The sequence below is a fragment of the Akebia trifoliata genome, chromosome 4 (assembly GCF_017979445.1).
Source record: "Akebia trifoliata isolate Shusen 1 chromosome 4, ASM1797944v1, whole genome shotgun sequence".
Lineage (NCBI taxonomy): Eukaryota > Viridiplantae > Streptophyta > Magnoliopsida > Ranunculales > Lardizabalaceae > Akebia > Akebia trifoliata.
The window spans coordinates 29,864,859-29,887,231 of record NC_141378.1 but is presented as its reverse complement, the minus strand read 5'-3'; the positions used below and the strand labels follow the sequence as shown (position 1 = coordinate 29,887,231).

Sequence of the window (22,373 nt, the reverse complement as noted above, 5' to 3'; positions counted from 1 at the left end):
GGGTTCCAACGCTTAGCCATAGCGCGCAAAAGATTCCAATCTATCTCAAACTCGTGAAAGTACAAGGCGCATCTCAACATGAATTTTGCAAAGTTGAATTTCTCTACGGTGTGCATCCCCGTGATGGTTGTTTTGACCAATTGGTCGATTGGGTTATTGCCTGCAGCCAGCATCCTGAGTTGACACAAGAGAATAGTTCAGTACATTTCCAAGGTCTATGTAAAATTACTTTTCTTTTGAAAATCTTTGTTCTTATGGAAAACACTCTCTTGAAAACACTTTTCTTTTTTTGAAAACATTTTCTTTTCCTAGAGAAACACTTTCTGGAAAATATTTTTCTTTTGTAAACCACTTTTCTTTTTTGAAAATTTGATTTCCATTTTAATTCAAGTGGCCCGGCCTATCATGATTATTAGATCGAGATGGACTGGGTCATTATTGAATTTTTGCAAGAAATGGATTCTTTATTGGGTCGGTGTACCCATTTTAATTTCTGAAAACAAAATTTTGACCCTTGAGGACAATCATACACTTTGATCTCATTATTCACATCATTCACATACATCAATCATCAGGTTTCATTTCAACAACCCGGGAACACCCGCGATAAGTTCGAGTCGTGACTTACAGGGAAGGTTTCTAGACTCTAAGCTTACTACTGCAATGCATTTTTATCTGGCCACTCTTGCCCAAGCACACCTATATACCTCTCAAGCGTACTCAATCAGACGGTACGTGGTGACTTGGTTTGATATACCGTATAGGTGATAATCTAAAACTTCAATTCACTTCTCTGAAGCCAAAAACAGCCAGTTTGATCCCCAGTTGAGAGGTGGCGCACGATGCTGAGCAAGGCCCACTTAAGTACCTCTCGTCTAGAATAGACGTAGTCTATCCCCCTCGTACAGTAGGGTACAGCGGGGCAGGATCTTGCTTAGGCACTGGTTTTGACCAAGAAGTGCAATTGATGTACTTGGATTATCTTTTATATACCTACAGGTACGAGTCAGGAGTTGTAGCTTTCATAAATGGTTTTCGCATCCCGCGAGGGGACCGACCACGTACTAGTACTACGTTGGCAATCGGGACATGTGACCGTGCGGCTTACAATAGGACAAAGGCTCAGGTCGCTCCAACATGGGTGTATCAATATACCTTTCAGAATCACCTGATCAAACGGTATTGATGCCCCAGTTTTATATACCTTACGGTACGTGATTGGAGTTGTGGTTTTCATGAATGACGTCGCATCTCCGAGGAGACCGGGCCACGCACTAGTCCCACTTTGGCTATTAGAGACATGCAAGCGTGCAATACAGTAAAGTAAACGTGCTAGTGGTGTGTGCAAATAGGATAGGGTGTGCCCGAGGCATTTTCCAGATGAGTGGGCCCGTTGACCAGATCATAGCTTTTTAGATAATTTGTCCATAAGGGTTGCACATTCATAGTTAGGCATCAACCAATCGATTTTTTTTTTATTTTTTTTCATCATTTTTTTTAATTTTACGAATGAACTAATCATAAAAGAAATTCTCTTTTTTTATTATAGTCCAACCGATGATCACTTTGAATTTTCATTTTGATCAATTAAAAAGTGGCGAGCGGTACGCCCTGAGTTTGAAAAAGATGATCCTTTTGATATTTTGAAACTTTAAAACTTAAAATAAAAATAAGTTCCAAAAGGAAAGTTTCCAAGACTGATATAAGGAACAAGTTAAGCAAAAAAAAAAATTATTTAATTAATTTTTTTTTTTAATTAATTTTTTTTTTGTGCTCATTTTGAGGCACATTGCCTCTGGTTTTTGGCTTGGGCCAAATTTTTTCCTTTTTTATGCTCTTTTTTCCTACTCATTTTGTATCGCGACGAGACGTCAAACGGAAATGATAGCGTAAACGATAGTAAATGAGCTCAAAAATCGATTCTGACTTGTCAAAATGTTGCTGACTTTGTCACATTTGGTAGAAAATTTTGTTCTACCCCAAATCGATATGCACTAATAGCTAATCGGAGATCGGACGAGAAAGTTATGATCATTTTAAGTTCGACTGTCCATTCGGCCAAAAAAGAAGAAAAACGACTTTTTTTTTATTTTTTTTATTTTTTTATTTTTTTATACACATTTTGAGGCACATTGCCTCTGGTTTTTGGCTTGGTCCAAAAAAGATTTTTTTTTCATTTGTTTGATGATATGCATGCTTAAAAGGACATAATCGTAGAAATAAAGTGAAAATCTGATTTTTTTTGTTTTTTTTTTCAAGTGAGTAAATTAATAAAGGAAACCTACCTAAAAAATAAATACAACAAACACAACAAGTATTGTTAGCTTGCAAAATAAAAAAATTTGAAACCTTTCTTTTTTTTCCAAAATAACCGAGTTGACACGAGGGTAGAGCCTTTACTCCCCAGTAGAGTCGCCAAGCTGTAGACACAGGATTTCATCATTACGATGATCACATCTACGATGGTTTGGAGTCACCACCATTCATTTTTGGTAAGTGGGTGTGAATGGTCACCCGATGTGCATTTTTTTTAGAAAATGTGACATTTTTGATATTTGGTGACTTTCGATGGATAAAGATAAATCAACCCTTGAGATTCGGGTAAGCGGTTCGGTTGGAGAAAAGGGAAGGTGTTAGGCACCCTTTTCTCCCCACTAAATAGTGGTAACCTCAACTCAACTCGGTCGTTTTGATTAAAAAAATACGAAAAATGATGTGCCACGTGTTGTGCATTTGTACCCTAGATAGGGGTTCATTTTCGGCTTGATCATAAGGTCATTCCATTGATGGAAATAACCCTTATAGACCTTTAGCCTTGGGGTCCATTCATCCTAAAAAATAAAATGAAGGGGAGAGGGTGATAGAAGAGGGAGGAGGAGAGGGTGTAGAAGAGAGAGGGGGGGGGGGATTGCCTTGAACCCACCTTGTATCTTCTTTTTTCTTTTCTTCTTCTTGAGTCCTTAGTATTTTATGAAAATACAATTCTTGTATGGTTGAAGGAGTAGAGAAGAGATGATGAGAGAGATGAGTGGAGTATAATATATTTTTTTTTGTATATGAGACTTGAGGAGGATTGGTGATGGTTGTTAGTAGTGAGAGTTGGAGATAATTTAGTAGTGAAAGTTGTGGGCCATTTTTGGGAAGAGGAGGAGGGTATTTATAGATGTTGAGGAGTTATTTTAGGGATATAATGGGGTGAAGTGAAGAAAAAGGGTAGAATGATTATGAGTTTGAGAGAGAAATGGGTGTAATTTAGAGGAGATTGGAGGGTATTTAAGGAATGGGGGTTAAATGGGTGAGTTTTGACCCAAATGGTTTGGATCTTACCCAACCCATTTGGGTGGAGTATTTGGTGAGGTGAGTTTAAGATGGTGGTTGAGATTAAATGATATTTGGTTTAAGAGAATGGAGGATTTAAAGAGGTGGTTGATGATATTTTGGGAGGGTGAGGGAGATGATGCCATGTGTCAAAGTGGTTAGAAATGAAGGGTTGAGATAAGTTGATGGGAGAGGTTGAGTGTTTGACTTGAGAGGATAGTGTAGGTTTAGGTTGTAGATGTGGGTTTTGTAGGGAATGATGAGGGTAGATTAGGGGAGGTATAGGTTAGGGGTGTGGGTAGATGTGTTTGATTTGAGAGAAAAGGTGATGGGTTGATGTGTGTGTAGATGAGATTTAAAGCAAATTAATGGGGTAGGTAGTTGGGTGAGGGAGGTGAGATGGGGTGATGACATGTGTCATCTTTTGATGATAAAAGAGTGATTGGTTGATGTGGGTTGTGGTTTATGGGTTAGGGTTGTGGGTTGGATAATGAATTAGATATGGTTAATGATTTGTGGGCTTTGTAGTGTTGGGCTTGGGTTTTAGAAATGGTTTTGGATTTTAGGGATTGGTTGAGGGTTGTTTTGGAATGGATTTTGAGGGTATTGGTTGGTTTTAGATTTTAGGTGATGTGGGATTGATTTTAGGCTAGGGGTAAGATGAGAAATCGATTTAGGAAAGTGTTGAGGGCTTGTGGGCCTATGGTTTTTGCGGATTCGGAGGCGGAGCGGTGGTAGTAGATGAGGGGTAGGCATCCCAAGTCTCACATTTTTAATTTTTTAATTTTTTAATTTTTTTAGATTTTTGCAATCATTAGTTTGATCAAAAATGCCACGTGTTGGCGAATCGGGCTTTTTAGGCCCGTTGGTGAAATTTATCAAAAATTTGGCGTTTTTAATTTTTGGAAGCGGAGCGGTGAATATTGGGAAAGCGTAAGGTAGGCCGAGTCCTTTTGGTGGGCCTCCTAAACCATTGAGAGGTCTTAGGGGCCTCGGTTTGGTAAAAATGTTACTTTTCAATGACTTGGGCCCTTAAGGCCCGTTGGCCCATTTATTTGGAAAATCGATATTTTTGGGCCCTTTTGAGAAGTGGCCCGTTCAAATTGAGGTGTCTACACAACTATTCCTTATCACGCTAGGTGCTTGCTTCTTCTCTGAGGACTAGGCTTCAGTCAATGTCATTTTATGAGACATAGATCGTATTCATGAATATGATTAAGGAAACATGATACTTGAGACCATCATGGGTGGAATGGATCGAGTGGTTTCAGGTGTGATGGGATGACTTAGTGATGGGTTATCCCTTTGTTTCTTCTGGCCTTTTATTGAGGTACTTCTCGATTTTCTTTAATTTTGTGTTCTTTTTTCCTGTGTTTCACATTCCTTCTTTTTCTTGCAACTATTCTTACATCGTTACTTTCATTTTTATAGTCCTTGTATGCCCTTCAAGGGAGTTGACTACCCCATGGGTCAGAAATTGGCTATCTATCCCAAAAAGACGCAAAAGAGTAAAGGTTTGTCTGCTCCTGTTCACTTAGATCTATGTTTTCGTTGAGATGTAAATATTGTCCCATTTTTCTGTCCTTATTCACTCTCATTCATTTTTTCGTTTGCTTTAACTACTCATTTCATTTTTTTAGATTATCAATCCTCGAGTGCTTGAGTTACCACATTTTGTCTTTACTCATCTCGACTTTATTGTAGCTCGCCTTCTTGATTTTCAGAGGATGGTCTTCCCATGCTACAATATCAAGCTTTCCTATGTGCTATCAGAGAGCAACTTTCATTTTAATGCCATGGCGAAGCTTGCATCCCTCATAATCCTCCGCCTATTTTGAGATTCGAAGCTATCGAGGATGGCATGCTTGCTAATTTAGAGAGTATTCATGGGGAGCGATTGATTCTTTCTGGGAACTACGACGAATGGTTCCAATATGTATCCAGTTGTACTCATTTTTCTCTTTGTTTATATTCAAAGTGCTGAGTTGACTAGGTACCTTGAACGAGAGGAGAGGAGAAATATAATTATATATTGAAGCATGAATATGCAAATCCAATTTTATAAAACCTGGGAAATCGTGATTGATTCAATCGATTTCTTAATGTAAGATGGACTTGAAAAACCAAAGTTTGGTTTGTGGCCAACCCAAGAATTGACTAAATGTTTTTGAAATGTGAAAAATAATTATTTTTGAAAAAAATATATTCAAAGTTCATAGAATTTTTTCCTCTACATCCCTAAAGCATCAAATCATGGTTTTAGTTGCAGAAGATGCCTCCAAGGACCCCTTAGTAAGTGTGGAATCCTTACTAACTTAGCATGGTTAATGAGACTCTTTAATTAAGAGAAACATTTTATTGACTAAGACTAAGTCATTAGATTTTAAACCTTACTAAGGTTTTGTTAAAAAGTAAGGCTAGTCAAACTCTTTAGAATAAGAACTACATTTTCCACACTAAGCCATTAAATTTTAAGCCTTACTGTGAGTCATCTTGCTTAAATGGATCACCACTTTAGAAATCTAACAACACAGCCCTCTAAGTTTCATCGAAAAACTCAGATAAAAAAAATCTTTTTTTAAGCTTGATTCAAGGTTTTGAAGATAGATGTATACCAAATTTTCATGTAACTCAAAAATTAAAAATTGAAATTCAATAGTGAAAAATAATTTTTTTATTTGTATATTTATTTGAAAGTTGGTAGAATTTTTTTTCTCTACAACCCTAAAGCATTGGATCATGATTTTGGATGCCAAAAGATGAGTCCAATGACCCTTAATAAGGGCGTAATCCTTACTAAGTAAGGCTAGTCACACTCTTTAGAATGAGAGATTCATTTTTCGAACCTAGCCAATAAGATTTTAAACTTTACTAAGCGTTGTTTTGCTGAATTGTAAATCCAACACCATGTTGTGTGTCTTGCTACTTTTAGCAATTTGGAAGTAAAAAAAGATGGTTACTTCGAAGGTAACCTGCCTCCTTAGATAGATTTTACTCTAGAGAAAAAATAACTTCCTGATTACATTCATAAAAATAGATTAAATACACCCTTCAATCCTCTACTTCCTACTAACAACTAATCCCACAATGCAACCTACTAATTACAACAACCCCACTAACTACATAACTTCTACACCACAACCTAATAACTACACACAACTGACCACTAATTTATCTACACAAACCCACAACCTATAACTACCTAACTGAATAAAACCATCACTACTTTAGGTACGTAACATGCCTGTCTTTTCGGAAAAAACCTTGTCCTCAAGGTTTATGTTGGGGAATTTTTCACACAACTTGTAGTAGGACTCCCACGTGGCATCCTCCTCCTTTTTTTCCATATGTCGGTCTAAAATCTTATCTGGTTTAGGCTGAAAGATTCCATCATCATTTACAATGGGTAGAGTTGGTTGTACCTGGACATTGCTTCCCAATTTTTTCTTCAAACACGAGACATGGAATATGGGATAAATCTTTGCTCCTTCGAGAAGCTTCAATTGATAGGCTACCAGTCCTATTTTTCAAATAATTTGGAAGGGCCCAAAGTACCTTGGTGAGAATTTAAGAGTCTTTCAAAAAGCTAGGGACTGTTGGCGATAGGGTTGAAGTCGTAGGAAGACCCAATCACATACTTCAAAGGAGCGCTTTGTTCGATGCCTATCCATGCCAATTGTTTCATCCTCTATTGAGCTTTTTGAAGATTCTCCTTGAGGAGTCGTATGATCTGATCCCTACTTTTCAGAACCTGCTCCATAGCTTGCACCTTAGTGGTACCCTTGATATAATTGTAAACGGGGAAGAGGCACCCCATATATTGCCTCAAATGGTGTCAAACCTGTGGCTGAATGTGTATTGGTGTTATACCAATACTCAGCTAAGGAAACCCATCAATACCATTTCTTGGGTCGCGTGCTATAGAAGCTCCTTAAGTAGTTCTTAAGACACTTGTTAACAATCTCTGTCTGGCCATCGGTTTGAGGATGGTAAGCTGAACACATATTCAGCTCAGTACCTTGCAATTTAAATAATTCCTGCCAAAATGCACTCGTAAAAGCCGGATCTCGATCGCTAACAATTGATGCGGGTATGCCATGTAACTTAAAGACATGGTCAAGGAAGAGTTTAGCCACCATCACCGTAGTATAGGGATGCGAGAGAGGAATAAAATGAGTGTATTTCGATAGTCGATCAACTACCACCATGATGACGTTCATGCTATGAGATGAAGGCAAGCCCTCAATGAAGTCCATTGAGATATCCATCCAGATATGAAAAAGGATAGGTAGGGGCTGAAGTAAACTTGCAGGGACCACATCTTCAGCCTTGTGACGCTGGCAATTGTCACATTCTCGTACATGCTTTCTCACATCAACCTTCAAGCCAGGCCAATATAAATCAGCTTTCACCTGTTGTAAGGTCTTGTGAAATCCTGAATGTTCCCCCAATGGGACTGTTATGTAGCTTGTTAAGGATTTTTTCTTAAAAAGATGAATGAGGACTTAGATAGAGTCTACCTTTGTAGAATATAAATCCGTTATGTTTCGTAAAACAAGTGGGGTCTAATGATCCTTGCTTTAGTTGTTGCAACTTTTCTTGAATATCAGAATCTTCAGTATATTCAACTTTTAGCTCATCCAACCAAGTGGCAATAAGTCTGGAAACAACCTTAATCTCTCCATCTTTATTACTACGGGATAGTGCATCAGTAACCTTATTGAGATGACCACTTCGGTACTCCACCATGAAGTCATACCCAATGAGCTTAGATACCTATTGTTGTTGTGAAGGTGTCCCCATTCATTGTTCCAAGAGGTACTTGAGGATTTGATGATCTGTTTTGATTATAAACCTCGTTCAAAATAAGTAAGGTCTTCATTTCAGACTATCGTCACCAAAGCTTTTCGTAGGTTGAGAAAAATGAAGATTTCTCCTTCAATGCTTGGCTGTAGAATGCGATAAGCCTTCCTTCTTGCATGAGCACAACACCAATACCCGAACCTGACGTGTCACACTCAATGATGAAGGTCTTATTGAAGTTTGAAAGTACCAAAACAGGTGGGCATGTCACTGCTTCTTTGAGCCTTGCAAACACATCTTGAGATTTCAGAGTCCAATGAAAAGAGTTCTTCTTTAACATGTCAGTGAGAAGCTTGGCAATTTTCCCATAATCCCTCACAAACTTTTTGTAGTGCCCTGTGAGACCTAGAAACCCCCTTAAAGACTTGAGAGATGAGGGTAATGGCCATTCCAACATGGTAGATATTTTACTAGGGTCCGCTGCTACTCCACACTTAGACATTATGTGACCCAAATAATCGATTTCTCCACAGCCAAACCTGCACTTAGATTCCTTGGCAAATAGATGGTGAGAACGTAACACCCCCAACACTACGCTAAGGTGCATTAAATGATCATTCCATGTGTGGCTATGAATTAGAATATCATCAAACAACACTGAGACAAACCTCCGTAAGTATGGCCCAAATATGTCATTCATGAGACTTTGAAAGGCGGATGACGCGTTTGTGAGGCCGAAGGGCATTATAAGAAACTCATAGTGTCCTTCATGAGTTCTGAATGCTATTTTTGGAATGTCGTCTAGGTGTACCCTAATTTGGTGATAGCCTGAACGCAAATCCAATTTAGAGAACACCTCTGCTCTATGTAATTCATCTAGCAACTCATCAATGACTGGAATAGGAAACTTATCTTTGATAATTGATTGGTTTAGTGCACGGTAATCTATGCATAAACGCCACGTACCATCGTTCTTCCTTACTAGTAACACGGGGGAGGAAAATGGACTATGGTTGGGGCATATTATGTCTAAATGCAACATCTTGCAAATCATTTTTTCAATTTCCCCATTTTGGTAATGGGGATATCAATAGGGTCTAACACTTATGGGCTTAGTTCCTTCTTCTAGCAAAATTATGTGGTCTTGCGGATGCTGTGGTGGTAACCCAATTGGCTCACCGAAAACATCTTTGAACTTATCAATAATGGCTTGGATACGTGTGTCTGGAGCATTCGGGCTACTCTTCGTCATGCAACAAATTTGAAGAAGCAAACTATTCTTCCCTTCCTTGTTAACCTTCTGCAAGTTCCCTTCATCTAAGAACTCCATATCTTTAGTAGATTCACCTTTTAACTTACATTTCTTCCCACCATAGTTGAATTTCATGGTTAGAAGCAAGAAATCCCAAGTTTTGGGCCAAGTGTTTGAAACCATTGTACCCCCAATACTTCTTCACAACCCCCCAAGCGTAACAAATAGAACTCAACATCTATTGAGACACCCTGCAAAGTTAATCCCATGCCCATACATCTACCTTCACAAGGAAGTTTATCGCCATTGGCAATCGCCACCTCAAAATTACCACCTTTTTTTTAAAATTATATTTAGTCCCGCTTTGTGGGTTGCCATTGTATCTAAAAAATTGTGAGTGCTACCCGAGTCGATTAAAACCACTACCTCCTTTTTTCCAACCCTTCCCTTAATTTTCATAGTTTGTGAAGCGTATGAACCTACAATGGCATGTAAGTTTGTGTTGTGTACCTTATTATGACAGGACAGGGTGATATATGATTAATTAATGAACTAAAAAGTCATCTGCAACACTTGTCAGTTTAAAAATCTTGTATAAGTTGCACAGATCATGTACATGAAGATCACAATTTAAAAAAAAAATAATAATAATAATAATAATTAGAGATCACCGATCTGAACCATTATTTCTTTGTGCAAGAGGGGTACCAAACATTCATTAATAGGGATGGTTAGCTTTATTTATTTTTCTACTTATCATCCATCAGTCAATGATGGCCTTCAATGATTATGATGAAGTCAAAGCCAGCTATCAACGATCTCTTTAATAAATAATCATCGAGCATCAATGAAAAAAGATGACCAGAGTCGCAATATTCATATTAAGCTAATTCTTGTTCCGTACACCTAAGTCATATCTATTACGAAAGCATCCTTTGTAAACAGTATTTTCTAAATGTTGCTTCTCAAACTTTATAACTTTAGCCAATGAGAATTGACATGATTCTGCTGCTATCTTCTTCTTCTTCTTCTTCATGGAATGCTATGGTATGGTTGGAGAGAGAGAGAGACCTGGGGCGATTTGCATGGAACCTTTACCATATAAAATATAAAATTTAATTAAAGCATTATAATGATATTTTATCAGTGTGGATGATTGGATCAGACTCAGTTTAAAATAAGCTCGCAATCTTTATTGTATGTAAGTGTGCAACTTGGTTCGGTGTGAGATCGAACTGACAGGTCGGATCCACTAAATAAGTACCATAACTGAATCAAATTCCATTGGAACCAAAATAATCCAAATCGAATTAAAATCGATTTGGTTCGATTCGATTTTACGGACTGCCAATATTCTATAAATTGTAAATAATATTTTTTAATAAAAAAACAAACATAAAATTTCATTAAATAAATCACAAATCTATTCATAAAAAATCATTAGTTTATTCATAGAAGATTACTAATCTGTCCTTACTCCTAAAATAATTCATAATATATATGATATAATATAATAGTTCTATACAAGCTTGATCTGAGATTCGAACCAAATTGATCGATTCTCCATTTTCGTAACCCAGAACCGAATCACAACTTGTTCTAAACTGAACCAAACCACCCCTAAACTATCGGTTTGGTTTGGTTCTCAATTTAAACCAAACCAAGTTGCACTCCTAATCGTATGTGTTCAAGTCTTTAAGAAATCAAAAAGAAAGTAACCATCTTAAACCTCAAACCCCACATTTTCTTCAAATTGCTGCTTGACCATCACCAGATTCCCTTTCTTTTTTAGAAGAGAAGAGTTTGTTTGAAGGGATCTTGGTGGAAGAACGGTTGTGGAGATGAGATAATTGAGGAAAAGTTTGTTTTGGATCTTGTAAGTAACCAAAGCAGCAGACCTCCTTTAGTGGATGGAAAACCAAAGTTTGCTTAGAGTCATAACTCAGTGCTGTGGCATGGATAGAACCTGGTATTCTTGCCGAATACATGTTACATTGAGACAGGCCTACTCAAATGTGTGTAGAAATTTGCATATTAATAATAATAAACAGTCCCCCAATTGGAAGGAATATGCAAATTCAAACTTCTTAATAATATAAAGACTCAGAAAGGAATATGTAGATTGAGAGATAGTGAAAAATCTTTTTTAACTGTACAGTCTTAGCTCTCAAACTAATAATATATAAAAAAAAATACCTAAGTTAATTTTAGAAAAATAGAGGATCACAAAATTTTCTTTCGCTTCTCCTCCTCCTTCAAAGTAGAGCTAGAGCAATTTAACAACTTCCATTGCTTCAAGTTGGTATAAACAGCAAGGATCCCAAACTGAGAGCAACAAAGAAGCATAATCATTGCATCAAAGAGGAACGGATATTTCTCGGGTGGCCTCAAAGTCAAGTAGATGACATGAAGTACAAAAGAGCATAAGACAAGTAAGGTCATCACCGAAGCCTTCCAAGCAGCACTTCTTGTAGAGAGCCTTCTGTCGGGTGAATAGTAGATAAGGATGAATAGGGTGAGTAGAGCCATGTAAGGTAGGATCAGATGGTCGCGACAAAGAAGAGGGAACATAGAGAACAAGGCATAGTATGTCAACCATATAAATAGAAGAGGCTCTTCTAGAGCCAAAAGGCTTGCAGGTAGTAGAGGCAACATAATAGACTTCTCATGAACTGCCAGTTTTCCCAACAAACAATGATTCAAAAGATTGTTAAAAGGACAGACAAATAAATACAACAGCTGAAAGAAGGAAAATGCCCACAGCCAATGTTAGTAACCTCCAATACCTTGTTTATCCATAAAAGCTTGTAAAAGACTTCTTTTTTTGGGTGATATACCAGAACATGCACTGAAAATTGATTTTTTTTTATTACCAAAATGGCACTCTTCATTTTAAGTCCAAAATCAGTAATTTACTGTTTTCAGAATTAAAATATTTGCATTAAAGTGGGGAAAAAAATCAATGTTTTATAGAACAAAACTTCTTTTAACTGTTTTATTGAAATTAAAACAGGTAAAGTATTTACTGTTAACATAATAGGAAAAAAAATCCACTTTAATGAACATATTTTAATTCCAAAAACGGTAATTTACCTTTTTCAGAATTAAAATGACTAGTGTAGTGTTTTTGGAAATTTTCAATTTTTGTCTACCTTTTTGGGAATTTTCCTCTTTTCATTCTTGTCTTTTAGTGGTAGTCGGTAAGGAGTTTATTGTTATTGTGTAATGACATTTTTGTAAATACCTTTATGTGACTTTTTAATATTTAGGAAATGTGATCATCATATATGAAACTAAAGTTAGTGTTTGTGCCACAGGAAGACAAAAAAGGATTACTTTTCAAGGGCTTTTATAGAATTTAAAAAAAAAAAACAGATATTGGAGGTTGCTATATACTTTAGCATTCTCCTACATTTAAATACCCAAATGCATACCTTGAAACGAGAATAGATAGAATGAAAATGAACTATTCAACAGTGCATAGAGGAATCCTTGATCACTTGGAGCCCTAATCTGCTGAATCATTGAAGGCAGAAAAGCCAACAAGGTTGCCATGAAACTGAAGAGCTTCAGTGATTGTGTACTAAATAATCTCTTCCACTTTATAAGGACTGAAGTGGTACACCAAAAGTTAGCCACGTAATCCTCATATATCCCTCTCTCAAAAGGAGCTAAGCGGGAGAGCACCTGTACAATAGTAGTCAATGCCCATAAAGTATATCACCATATAACTTACTAATTAGGGGAAATCCATCCTGGTCTGCAAATGTAGGAACCCATTGTAGGTCATGAAGCATGATCCAATAATTAGGGGGGCTCACCTATATTTTTATTAAAAAAAGGCAAATTTTTCAAGGGAAATAAATAGAAAAGAAAGTGATGCTTCAATCTTTGAACCACCACCATAGACCGCCGGAGAGGATTTACTTGTACTAAAATATAACTAAGAGACAAAGGAATGGAGTGAGATGAAGAAATCAAACATGAGCACGAGATAAAGCCCAATTTCAGTCATCATGTTGACCATCTATTGCACATAATTAACTCCATGAAAGAAGTGGGATGCAATCTGAGGTTACATCAAAGGAAAAGGAGAGCCCCAGTTCTGTTCTTTTTTTTTCTTATCTTTTTTTTTTGCTGCCATTATTTTAAAATGTAAATGGGGATGTATTGAGGCATTTCCCTACTACCAATTTAACTATCATCATCATCTACACCTTATCCCAACTATTTGTTGACAACATGAATTCTATGTCACAATTCAACTCTATTTAAGAGTTATGTATGTATTCTATTGAGGCCTTTTTTGTTAAAAACAATAAGACCAGCTATGTTTTAAGGAGATGAACGTTGGGCAGTCAAGAAGCAACTGTTAATAGAGCATAATGGAGATGAGGATGTCGAGATGGATGAGAGGAAAAGACTAGGAAAGAAAAGAAAAAAATGAATGCAATTGAGAAAATGTATTAGCACTAATAGGCAATAAACTAAGAGAGATCGAGATGGTCTTGGCACGTTAAACAAAGGTTAATTGCAGCCCCAGTTAGAAGGAATATAAAAGTTGAGATAGTGATAGCAAAGATGAACACACTTTCAATGACAGAAGATGTGGCTCTGGACAGAATTGAATGAAGGAACAAGATTTGTTTGGGATAAGGTTTTGACGATCGAGCCAGGTAAAGGGTTAATGGATAGCAATTGAAGTCGGGTTCAAGTGGGTTTGAAACAAGGGAATTAGTAAATTTAATTAATGAGCTAGTTTTCCCTAATGCTTTACTCAAATGATTTAACATTAAGGCCTTGCTTGGTACACTACAAATCATTTGCAAGGAATGATTTACTATTGCTTGGAAACCATTGAGAAATATCTTGTCTATCTTTTTTCATGATTGGTTGGTCTTTGCAATAAAATTCACTGTGATTTTGCAAATGTTTCGCAGTAGTTTTTGTGCCGCAAATCATTTGCTGGAAATTTCTTAAGAATTTAGGTGATCCATGCGAATTTTTTTGCAATGCAAATCATTTGCATTATGTAACAAAGCACCAGTAAAATTGATTTCAGAAAATTGTTTGCATTTGTAAATGATTTGCAACATACCAAGGCATTTATCTGTGATTTCAAAAACCTTAAACAAGTCCAAAAAGAATAGTCGGTGAGTTGTAGATTCACAGAGAGAATCTCAACCACGAGTTCATTCATGTGGATTGTGGATTCATGAAGAGCACCCATCCTTCCATCCTATTCTAATGAGACCAACTCTCATCTCACTTCCTGTATTTGGCTCTCCACACTGCATCTCCCTCACAGTCACATCGCTTCAATGAAAGGAAAAAAAAAAACAAGAAAAAGAAAGGAGAGCAAGAAATACCGAAAGTGGCGAGATAACTTTGAAAAAATAATTATTAAATAAATAAGAGTTCACTAAAAAACTTTAAACAAACAATTAGTGGTTAGCCTGTCCAATGGATGTGTTTCAATAGACAAGAACTGTTTCAGACCCCATACCTGGGTCTTGTATATGCAAACCAAAGATTTTCCCAATTAATTACTGGAAGGCGAAAAAATAAAGCAGAGTAGACAATCAAAAACACATTATCATATATTCAAATCGCTCTCTTGTTTAAAATGGACGTGGCACACTCGATCATCATCTTGTAGCTGAACCAGTAGGTTACCCATATTGGAACAGTTCAAAATTATTTTAATCATCCAAAAGAAAGCCCTCCAACAGAATAAAGATCAAGTAGGGGTACATGTATTGGGCGATGGTCCATTGAAGGGCCTAAAATATGGAAGCTCTAGAGTGATGAACAAGTGTTCCAAGCAGCAGATGTCCTCATCAAGCACAACAAATTTACTATGATTTTCACATTTATAGTACAATAGGATGATTACCTCCGACACTGCATTTACTGAAGATAGATACGGCCACCAAACAAGAATGAATGTTGCCAAGACCGCCAAGCCTAATTTGGACACCCTGAGAAGTGGATTCGAATGTCTGAGGCATTTCCCCAAAAGATGGCTGAAAAATGCAGGTGCAAAATACGCGCTCATCTGCATGGAAAATTGAAGGCCCATCCAACTCAAGACAAATCACCAGAGAGAGTAAATTTGAAATAGAAAAAATATTTTATTGCATTAAAAACGAAATCCTTGATAAATGAAAGAGATGTTGTGTAAGAATCACACACATATTCTTCTGAATTATATGTACTCGCAGGATTAATTGGAAAACCGCTAGGGCTATCAAGAACACATCATATTTATTGGAAACATCCCTCTAATGAATTCCATGGGAACCTATATAGTAAATGGAATATACATAATTGTGATCAATCAAATATTGCATAACCCTGGTATATGCCGGTACCATAATATCAGATTGGGGAGGAAGAGCGGAATTAGATAATGATAGAAAAGAAAGGATATGGGCTTGTGTGAGTAGGAAACAAAATATCTATTTTAATTCCATCATCAACCATGAGAAATTGTAGATAATGTTTGCCATCCTAATATTTTCTTGCCTCTCCTAAATGATAAAGACCTATATGAGATACGTTTTTTTATACATATGTTTATAAAGCACTTACCTAAGTTTTATTTTTTGAAAGATACAAGGATAAGAAAAAAATCCCAATTGACTGAATCGTGCCCAGTTGAAAGTTTTTTATTCATCAGTCATTATTCATTATAGATGGCACCAAGATAGAGTGACAAACATAGAAGAAAAAAAAGATTCATCGAATGTGACATCTACCAATTACATGATTCCAAATCAATAGATTCATTGAGCAATTCTGGTGTAAAGTATAAAATAAAAGCAATAAGAAATTTGTCATTGAATTTCACTCACAAATAAAACTCTCTTTGAATCATGATTTTAAAACTTGCTTTGATGTCTAGTCTCGTCCATGAACAAGACCGTGTCGTCGAATTCGTTCGAGTTGTCTCATACAACAATGAGACAATGAACTGACTTTTGAGAAACTCACCAAGTTTGAGATGACTTGTCTATCCGTCTCGTTGGTGGACGATACTGAGACGAATCAGACAAGTCGTCTCAATCTTGAACGAGATTTTAAACCATGCTTTGAATCACTATGGAATAAAATTTGAAAATCATTCCTTTTCTATTTCAATTGTAGCAAAGCATTTTCTATTTTGGAACGACCAACCTTAATAAAACCTTTTACTTTAACTCATTAGAATTAAATTTAGTGGTGGGTTTATTGAGATGTGTTGAAATCTTTTGGAACTGAGGTATCAAGGCCTCTTAGAGCACCAACTAATCTTCGAGGCATGTGCAATTCAGTAGTGGGTTCATTAATTACACATAATATCGCAAACTAGGAGAAAAAAGTATCGCACAGTCACTCGAAGAAATAAAACCTTTATTTTGATCGAACTCAATTCTAAGACTAGTAATTTCATTATCTTTTTCCGTTTTTATTCTACATTCTATCTTTCCATATAATACTACTAATATTAGTAATGGAGGCCCCTCCTTGTAGCTAGGTGAAGAAGGAACCTTTAATTCTAGTGCAACAATGGTTGCATCACGGATATAATTGTTCCAATTATTGTTTGTTATGTTCGTTATGTTTGTTTCATCGAATACAATCTACTATTGTTATTGTACTCTTAATCAATTCCTTGAATTGAAAGGATTCTCTATGGTCATCTTTATTTGCTAAATGATCCGTATGAGAGATCTTTTTGAAAGCTTAAGTTTTTTAGAAATAATTGAAAATCCACGAGGGGTAATTAGATGGATGCTGATGAAACTGCGGAAGTAGTAGGTAAAGGTCACATGGAATTTGAGTTGGTCTAGTATGAACAGGAGAATGAGGATCTAATCATAATAATTGGAAGAAAAAAAAAACTCGAAATTGCCATCTATGACTCCCAATTGAAATTGGTTTCCTTTGAGTTCTTGGTCAAGTATAATTTAGAATATAGAAAGCTATGGACCAAAAATACTTTGCAAGAACCAGGCTAAAATTCTGCAACAAGTTAATATAATCAAATAAGTATTATTTCAAAACCTTGATTGAGAATCCAAACCTGTTTATGATTGAGTGCGAGACTGAAGAGGAAGCAAGCTACCAAATCATTCTTAGATAAGATTGCAGCAACGGCTCCAATTGTAAGGCCCAAGCTGATGCAGTTGTACTGATGAAGAAGTTATATAAGAATGCATACCAGATATATGCTCATGATTTATTTTCTTTTTAATGTAAAGAAAAGTAGCAAAATTGATTAGCATTGCACCTGAAAATGACCATGGTCAATTAGTATCAAGCATGGGTTAAGTAAAATCATAACGAGGTGCCACGCCATGTCTTCTTTACGATTGTTTCCATGACTAACATAGTAGACAATGAGGAAGTAGATTGCAGCCGGAAAGAAGATGAGAATATCTGAAGACAAAACTGTCCATCTCATAAGAAGTTTTCTGCAAAAAATAAAGGAAAAAAAAAAAAGTTTATAGGATATTAAGTAGGATTAATTTGATTCAGGAGAGAAAAAAGAGAAATTTTTATTACCCAAGTGGGGACTCGTGGCCTCTGGAGCTAAAGAGGGCAACAGACTTGGGATGAAAAGAGTGGAGAATGAGAGCATGGGCGTAGCTCTGATAGGCAGTGAGAGGAGGGTAATCAAGACCCCAATAGCTGAGATCATTGGAGGTGCCATTGCGATACCATTCACTCACCGGGATATTGAGAGTGATCTCCATCCAATGCCTTTGTGCTTCAAAGTCCCCATACTTGGGTGGGTTTCCGGCTCCTGAGTAGGGATGCATGGAAACCACCACCCGCACCAACAATGCAAACACAATGATACATAAGAAAGCAATGGCCCTACTGTTATGAAGTAGCCACACATCATTACCGTCATCTTTCTTCTTCGCCTTGTTCCCTTTCCTTTTCTCCATTTTTTCTCTAAATCAATAAATATTAATCTGATCACAAAGCATATTAATAAATTTATAGTCTTGAGCATCAAGAATGCTAAGTGATTGACTATTAATAAATTTGATCTAGGTGATTGTCGCAGAATTTTCCCAAATAAAAAGAATGGTAACCAAGAACAGCAGAAAATAAAAAAAAATAAAAAAAGGAAAGCTGAGGATAACCAGTCTCAAACAGTGTAATTCTTCAAATTCATTTGAAAATTAGGAATTCTAGGAATAAAAGATTGCCCGAATAATGAGTGATTCGTGGAATTCATCAACGATTTTCCAAGTTAGTTGGTGAATTTTTTAATTGAAAAGGGAAAAAAAAATTGGTCTTTTTTGAGTCCCGACCTCACCCTTTCTCCATCTCTCGAAACCAAACACCGTAATGCAGCTATTTTATTGCTTACAAACATCGTTTTTATAATCTCCAAAAAAATTCTAACTCTTTCCCAAAATTGCTGAATCTGAACTTGATTACTATGGTCTCAAACACCAGCCAGCAATAATATTTACCCACGGTATTTCCAAATTATTATTTTATTTTTTGCAGTCTCCACAGCATCAATGGTGTTGTTTTCGAGTGTACAATAATTATACTTGAATCCCTAAATATATTACTCTAATAACAGACTATACACAAGATGACTATTAAAAAACCCGACTACTAAAGATAAGGTAAAACTCATCGTCAGTTACTCTCTTGAAAAAATCTTCAAGATAGTCATGTAAAAACTCAAACTGAATATTATTCAGATTTCAATAAGAAAGAACCCCTTACTAGATAGTAAGATTGCTAGAGGGGTGGAATGAAGTAACTATAATTTTTCAAGGTTTTGTGCAAATTTTCCTAAGCTAAGTAATCAAATTACTGAATTGTAGGATGAGTCATGAATACTATGTGGAACTAGAGACCTTATCTACCTTATTAGCTCAGGTTTCTTCACTTGTACATTGTGAGCAATTCTAAGTCCTATCATAAAATGAAGAATGGGTTTTAGCTTATTCAATGAATTTTGAATGATTTAATGGATTCTTATGTGAAGCAAGCACGACTCTCCAAACCCTATTGATACAGAAGATCCATGATTTTAATTTGTTGTTAAGGGGCCTTTCTTGCATGATTTCACAGCCTTGGTTACCAAACCTTGTTATATTCTGCTGTAGGTGAACAAATACAATCACCAAAATTAGCAATTTTCACTCAAGGCAGTCTTCTATCCTAAAGACATGATTAGGACAATACAACTCTGATTTTTATCCCACATCTTTTCCGAATCCCTTCCAGAAATGTAGTAAAGTAAAATTCTCACAAAACGTTCAAGATAATCTAATACTAAAATGTATTATGATTAATGAAGCCTCATTCCAAAGCTTATGCACTCGGTAATGAAGCCTCTTTCGACAGTCCTATTTTCTACAAATCAAACTACACAGAATTTTGTGCAAATCTTCCAAATCGATCTACACAGAACCCATGAATTAATCGTTAGAAACCCATGTCATTTGATCATTAGAAACCCGTGTCTAAAACAGAACTGTAAACTGTTCGCTTACTTACATCATCTCAACCTACAATTTTTCACATATAATCCATAAAAATACAATTTAAAAAAGGATCATAGTTAATAAGAACAAATCTACACTAAAAACTGAACCCACTTCACAATTTCAACATTTTTACTCAATTTCAAATGATACTCTTCTGGTTTTTTTCTCAAAAAACCAGAAGAATGAGAGAGAGAGAGGATACCTCAGGTCGTCTCCTACTCGAGTTCGCCTCCTTCGTTCCACATCTCTAGGGTTTCTTCGCCTCCTTCGTTCCACGCGTCTAGGGTGAAATTGGATTAATCTGTCTGTTTACTTGGTAGTAATAATCGGCCTGCCGATATTACCTACGTTAGAAAATTTTGAAAATAATGAGGAACAAACATGAACATTGTGTTTGGATTGAGGGAAGGGAAGGGAAGGGAAGGAAGAGAAAATAACACATTTTCTCTTCCTTTCCCCTGTTTGGATTGTTATGCGAGGAGGGAAGAGAAAAAAAATGGAGGGAAGAGAAGGGAAAAAATGGAAAATTTTGTTCCCTCCAAAAGTGGAGAGACGAGGAGGGAAGGGAAGATAACACATTTTAATTTCCAAATTTGCCCTCACTCTTTTGTAAAATTTTCAAAATGTCTACCACCATATGGAAAGCAGGAACCTTATTAAGCATGAACCAGGCTTTCACAGCTTGCTCAGACGATTATTGTTTAGATTTCTTGACATTATACCTCTAGTTGAAGCTTCAGATGCAAGAGCTTGGGAAAGTGGTAATGCCTTCCGCACCATGAAACATGCTTTGTTCACAACCTGATTTGCCAAGGGGGAGCATGTTTGTCAAATTTATTTGTAGCTTCATCCACCTGCAACAGTCAAAATAACTGATGAGTTTCCTCTTAATTCCTCATGTAGCGATTGAGTGGATTCTATGTATGCAGTTTCGTGCCTAAACAAAGCCAGCAAAGGAATTTTAGTAAAGATCCTTGTGGTGAACTACAAAATTAAGGGGTTTTCATATGTGGCCGCCAAGGAAAAATTGGATCCAATACATTGACCACCATAGCTGTTAAGCAGGCAGAAACATCTCACATTGACCAGGGAGAAAGCTTTTTATTTACTTTCAATAAGTAGAAAGGAGAAAGTAAGTGTGTGTGTGTGTGTATTTCAATGAACCAAAGAAATGGCAATAAATGTTTAATCATATATTTAATGAACAATAAAACAAATACTGTTGATTTCATAAGTCTATTAGGAATTTAACATTGACATTTTAAAATTATTAGTATGTAATTTAGAATTGCGCATCAATTGATAGTATAATATCAGAGACTTTGAGTCCATGTAAAAGTGCAAATATGTATAATGCCCAAATCTTTGGTGTTCCTCTTGTTTTGTAAATTGAAGGTTGGTTGTCATCTACAATCAGATTAATTATTTCCTGGCGTGGATTTAGTTTGTGGCTAGTCATAGTGCGGGAAGTTTTTATTCTGTTTAGTATTTTTTTTTTAAGTGATGCTAAAAAAACCAACCTTAATCCCATGGGCCATGTTATGAGCAATGGAGTCCCTGTATTACTCATTTGCGAATCGAAAAATAGTTACAAGATGATCATTTTCGTCATCTAATTGTAATTCTAGGAATGACTTTTTTGGAAGAGCAGAATAATTACTATCCATTTTTTCAATTAAAAGAAAACAATCATATAAAAAGGAATATTTACATTTAAAGATTAAAAGTAGAAAGATTTGAAGTTGTTTTTGCAGATCTAAGAAAAGATGATAAAGAAGAGAGAGAGAGAGATCTTACAGAGATCTATGTGATGTTGAGGTTTTGATTATTTATATTTTGTATCATTGTACAAGTAAAATTTTGTTCTTTAGACTATAAAGGGTGTAATAGTCATTTGACAAGAATAATTTCTCTTCTCTTATTTTATGAATCCTAACAAAACAGAAGAAACTTGACTTTTTCTCTTCTCTTCTCTTTCAATCCAAACAGGGTAAAGAGAAACTAATCTTCTCTTCTCTTCCCTTCCCTCCTCTTAATGAGTTTCTCTTCCCTTCCCTTCCCTCAATCCAAACACAGCGGAAATGTAAAACGTCTTTATCTTCTCTTCCCTCCTCGTCTCTCCACTTTTCTAGAGAGCCAAATTTTAACATTTTTTTCCCTCCTCTTCCCTCCACTTCTCTTCTCTTCTCTCCCCACTTAATAATCCAAACAAGAGAAATAGAGAGAAAATTATATATTTTCTCTTCTCTCAATCCAAATATACTCTTATCAAGAAAAACTTTATTCAGATTCAAAACGGAAATTTGAACTTACCAAGATCGCGTCCAAGGATCTTGTGAAAAAAAAATTCCTCTTTTTGGTCAAAACCCTAATTGCAAATCTAGTAATTCTTTCTGATTGACAGTAACAACAGGAAACACAATTTCCGTTCCACAATTCCACCTGAAAAATCAATAAATAAATAAATAAAAATATTCCTAATAAACTAA

General features: G+C 36.1%; 1 protein-coding gene across 2 annotated transcripts; it reads right to left on the bottom strand.

Annotated features, from left to right (window-relative positions):
* Positions 1 to 11,444: 11,444 nt before the first annotated feature.
* On the bottom strand, positions 11,445 to 20,625 carry LOC147404695 (ALG6, ALG8 glycosyltransferase family). Of its 2 annotated transcripts, XM_086440751.1 has the most exons (8): positions 20,607 to 20,625; positions 20,087 to 20,215; positions 17,924 to 18,339; positions 17,649 to 17,832; positions 17,442 to 17,549; positions 15,270 to 15,431; positions 12,808 to 13,060; positions 11,445 to 12,045 (listed from the first exon to the last, which is right to left on the bottom strand). In XM_086440751.1, the coding sequence occupies exons 3-8, from the start codon at positions 18,310 to 18,312 to the stop codon at positions 11,597 to 11,599; spliced, it is 1,545 nt and encodes a 514-aa protein (XP_086296877.1). In that variant the 5' UTR covers positions 18,313 to 18,339; positions 20,087 to 20,215; positions 20,607 to 20,625; the 3' UTR covers positions 11,445 to 11,596. The 2 variants fall into 2 exon arrangements, with proteins under 2 accessions (XP_086296877.1, XP_086296875.1); XM_086440749.1 differs by lacking the exon at positions 20,607 to 20,625 and having other exon boundaries at positions 17,924 to 18,319; positions 20,087 to 20,332.
* Between the last annotated feature and the right edge of the window lie 1,748 nt (positions 20,626 to 22,373).

Coding starts and splice junctions, on each gene's coding strand:
- LOC147404695 (XM_086440751.1), bottom strand. CDS start 18,312: ATGGAGAAAAGGAAAGGGAACAAGGCGAAGAAGAAAGATGACGGTAAT. Junction 17,550..17,648: donor TTGACCATGGTCATTTTCAG/GTGCAATGCTAA, acceptor CTTCTTCATCAG/TACAACTGCATCAGCTTGGG. Junction 13,061..15,269: donor CAGTAAATGCAGTGTCGGAG/GTAATCATCCTA, acceptor ACTATTGTACAG/GTGCTCTCCCGCTTAGCTCC.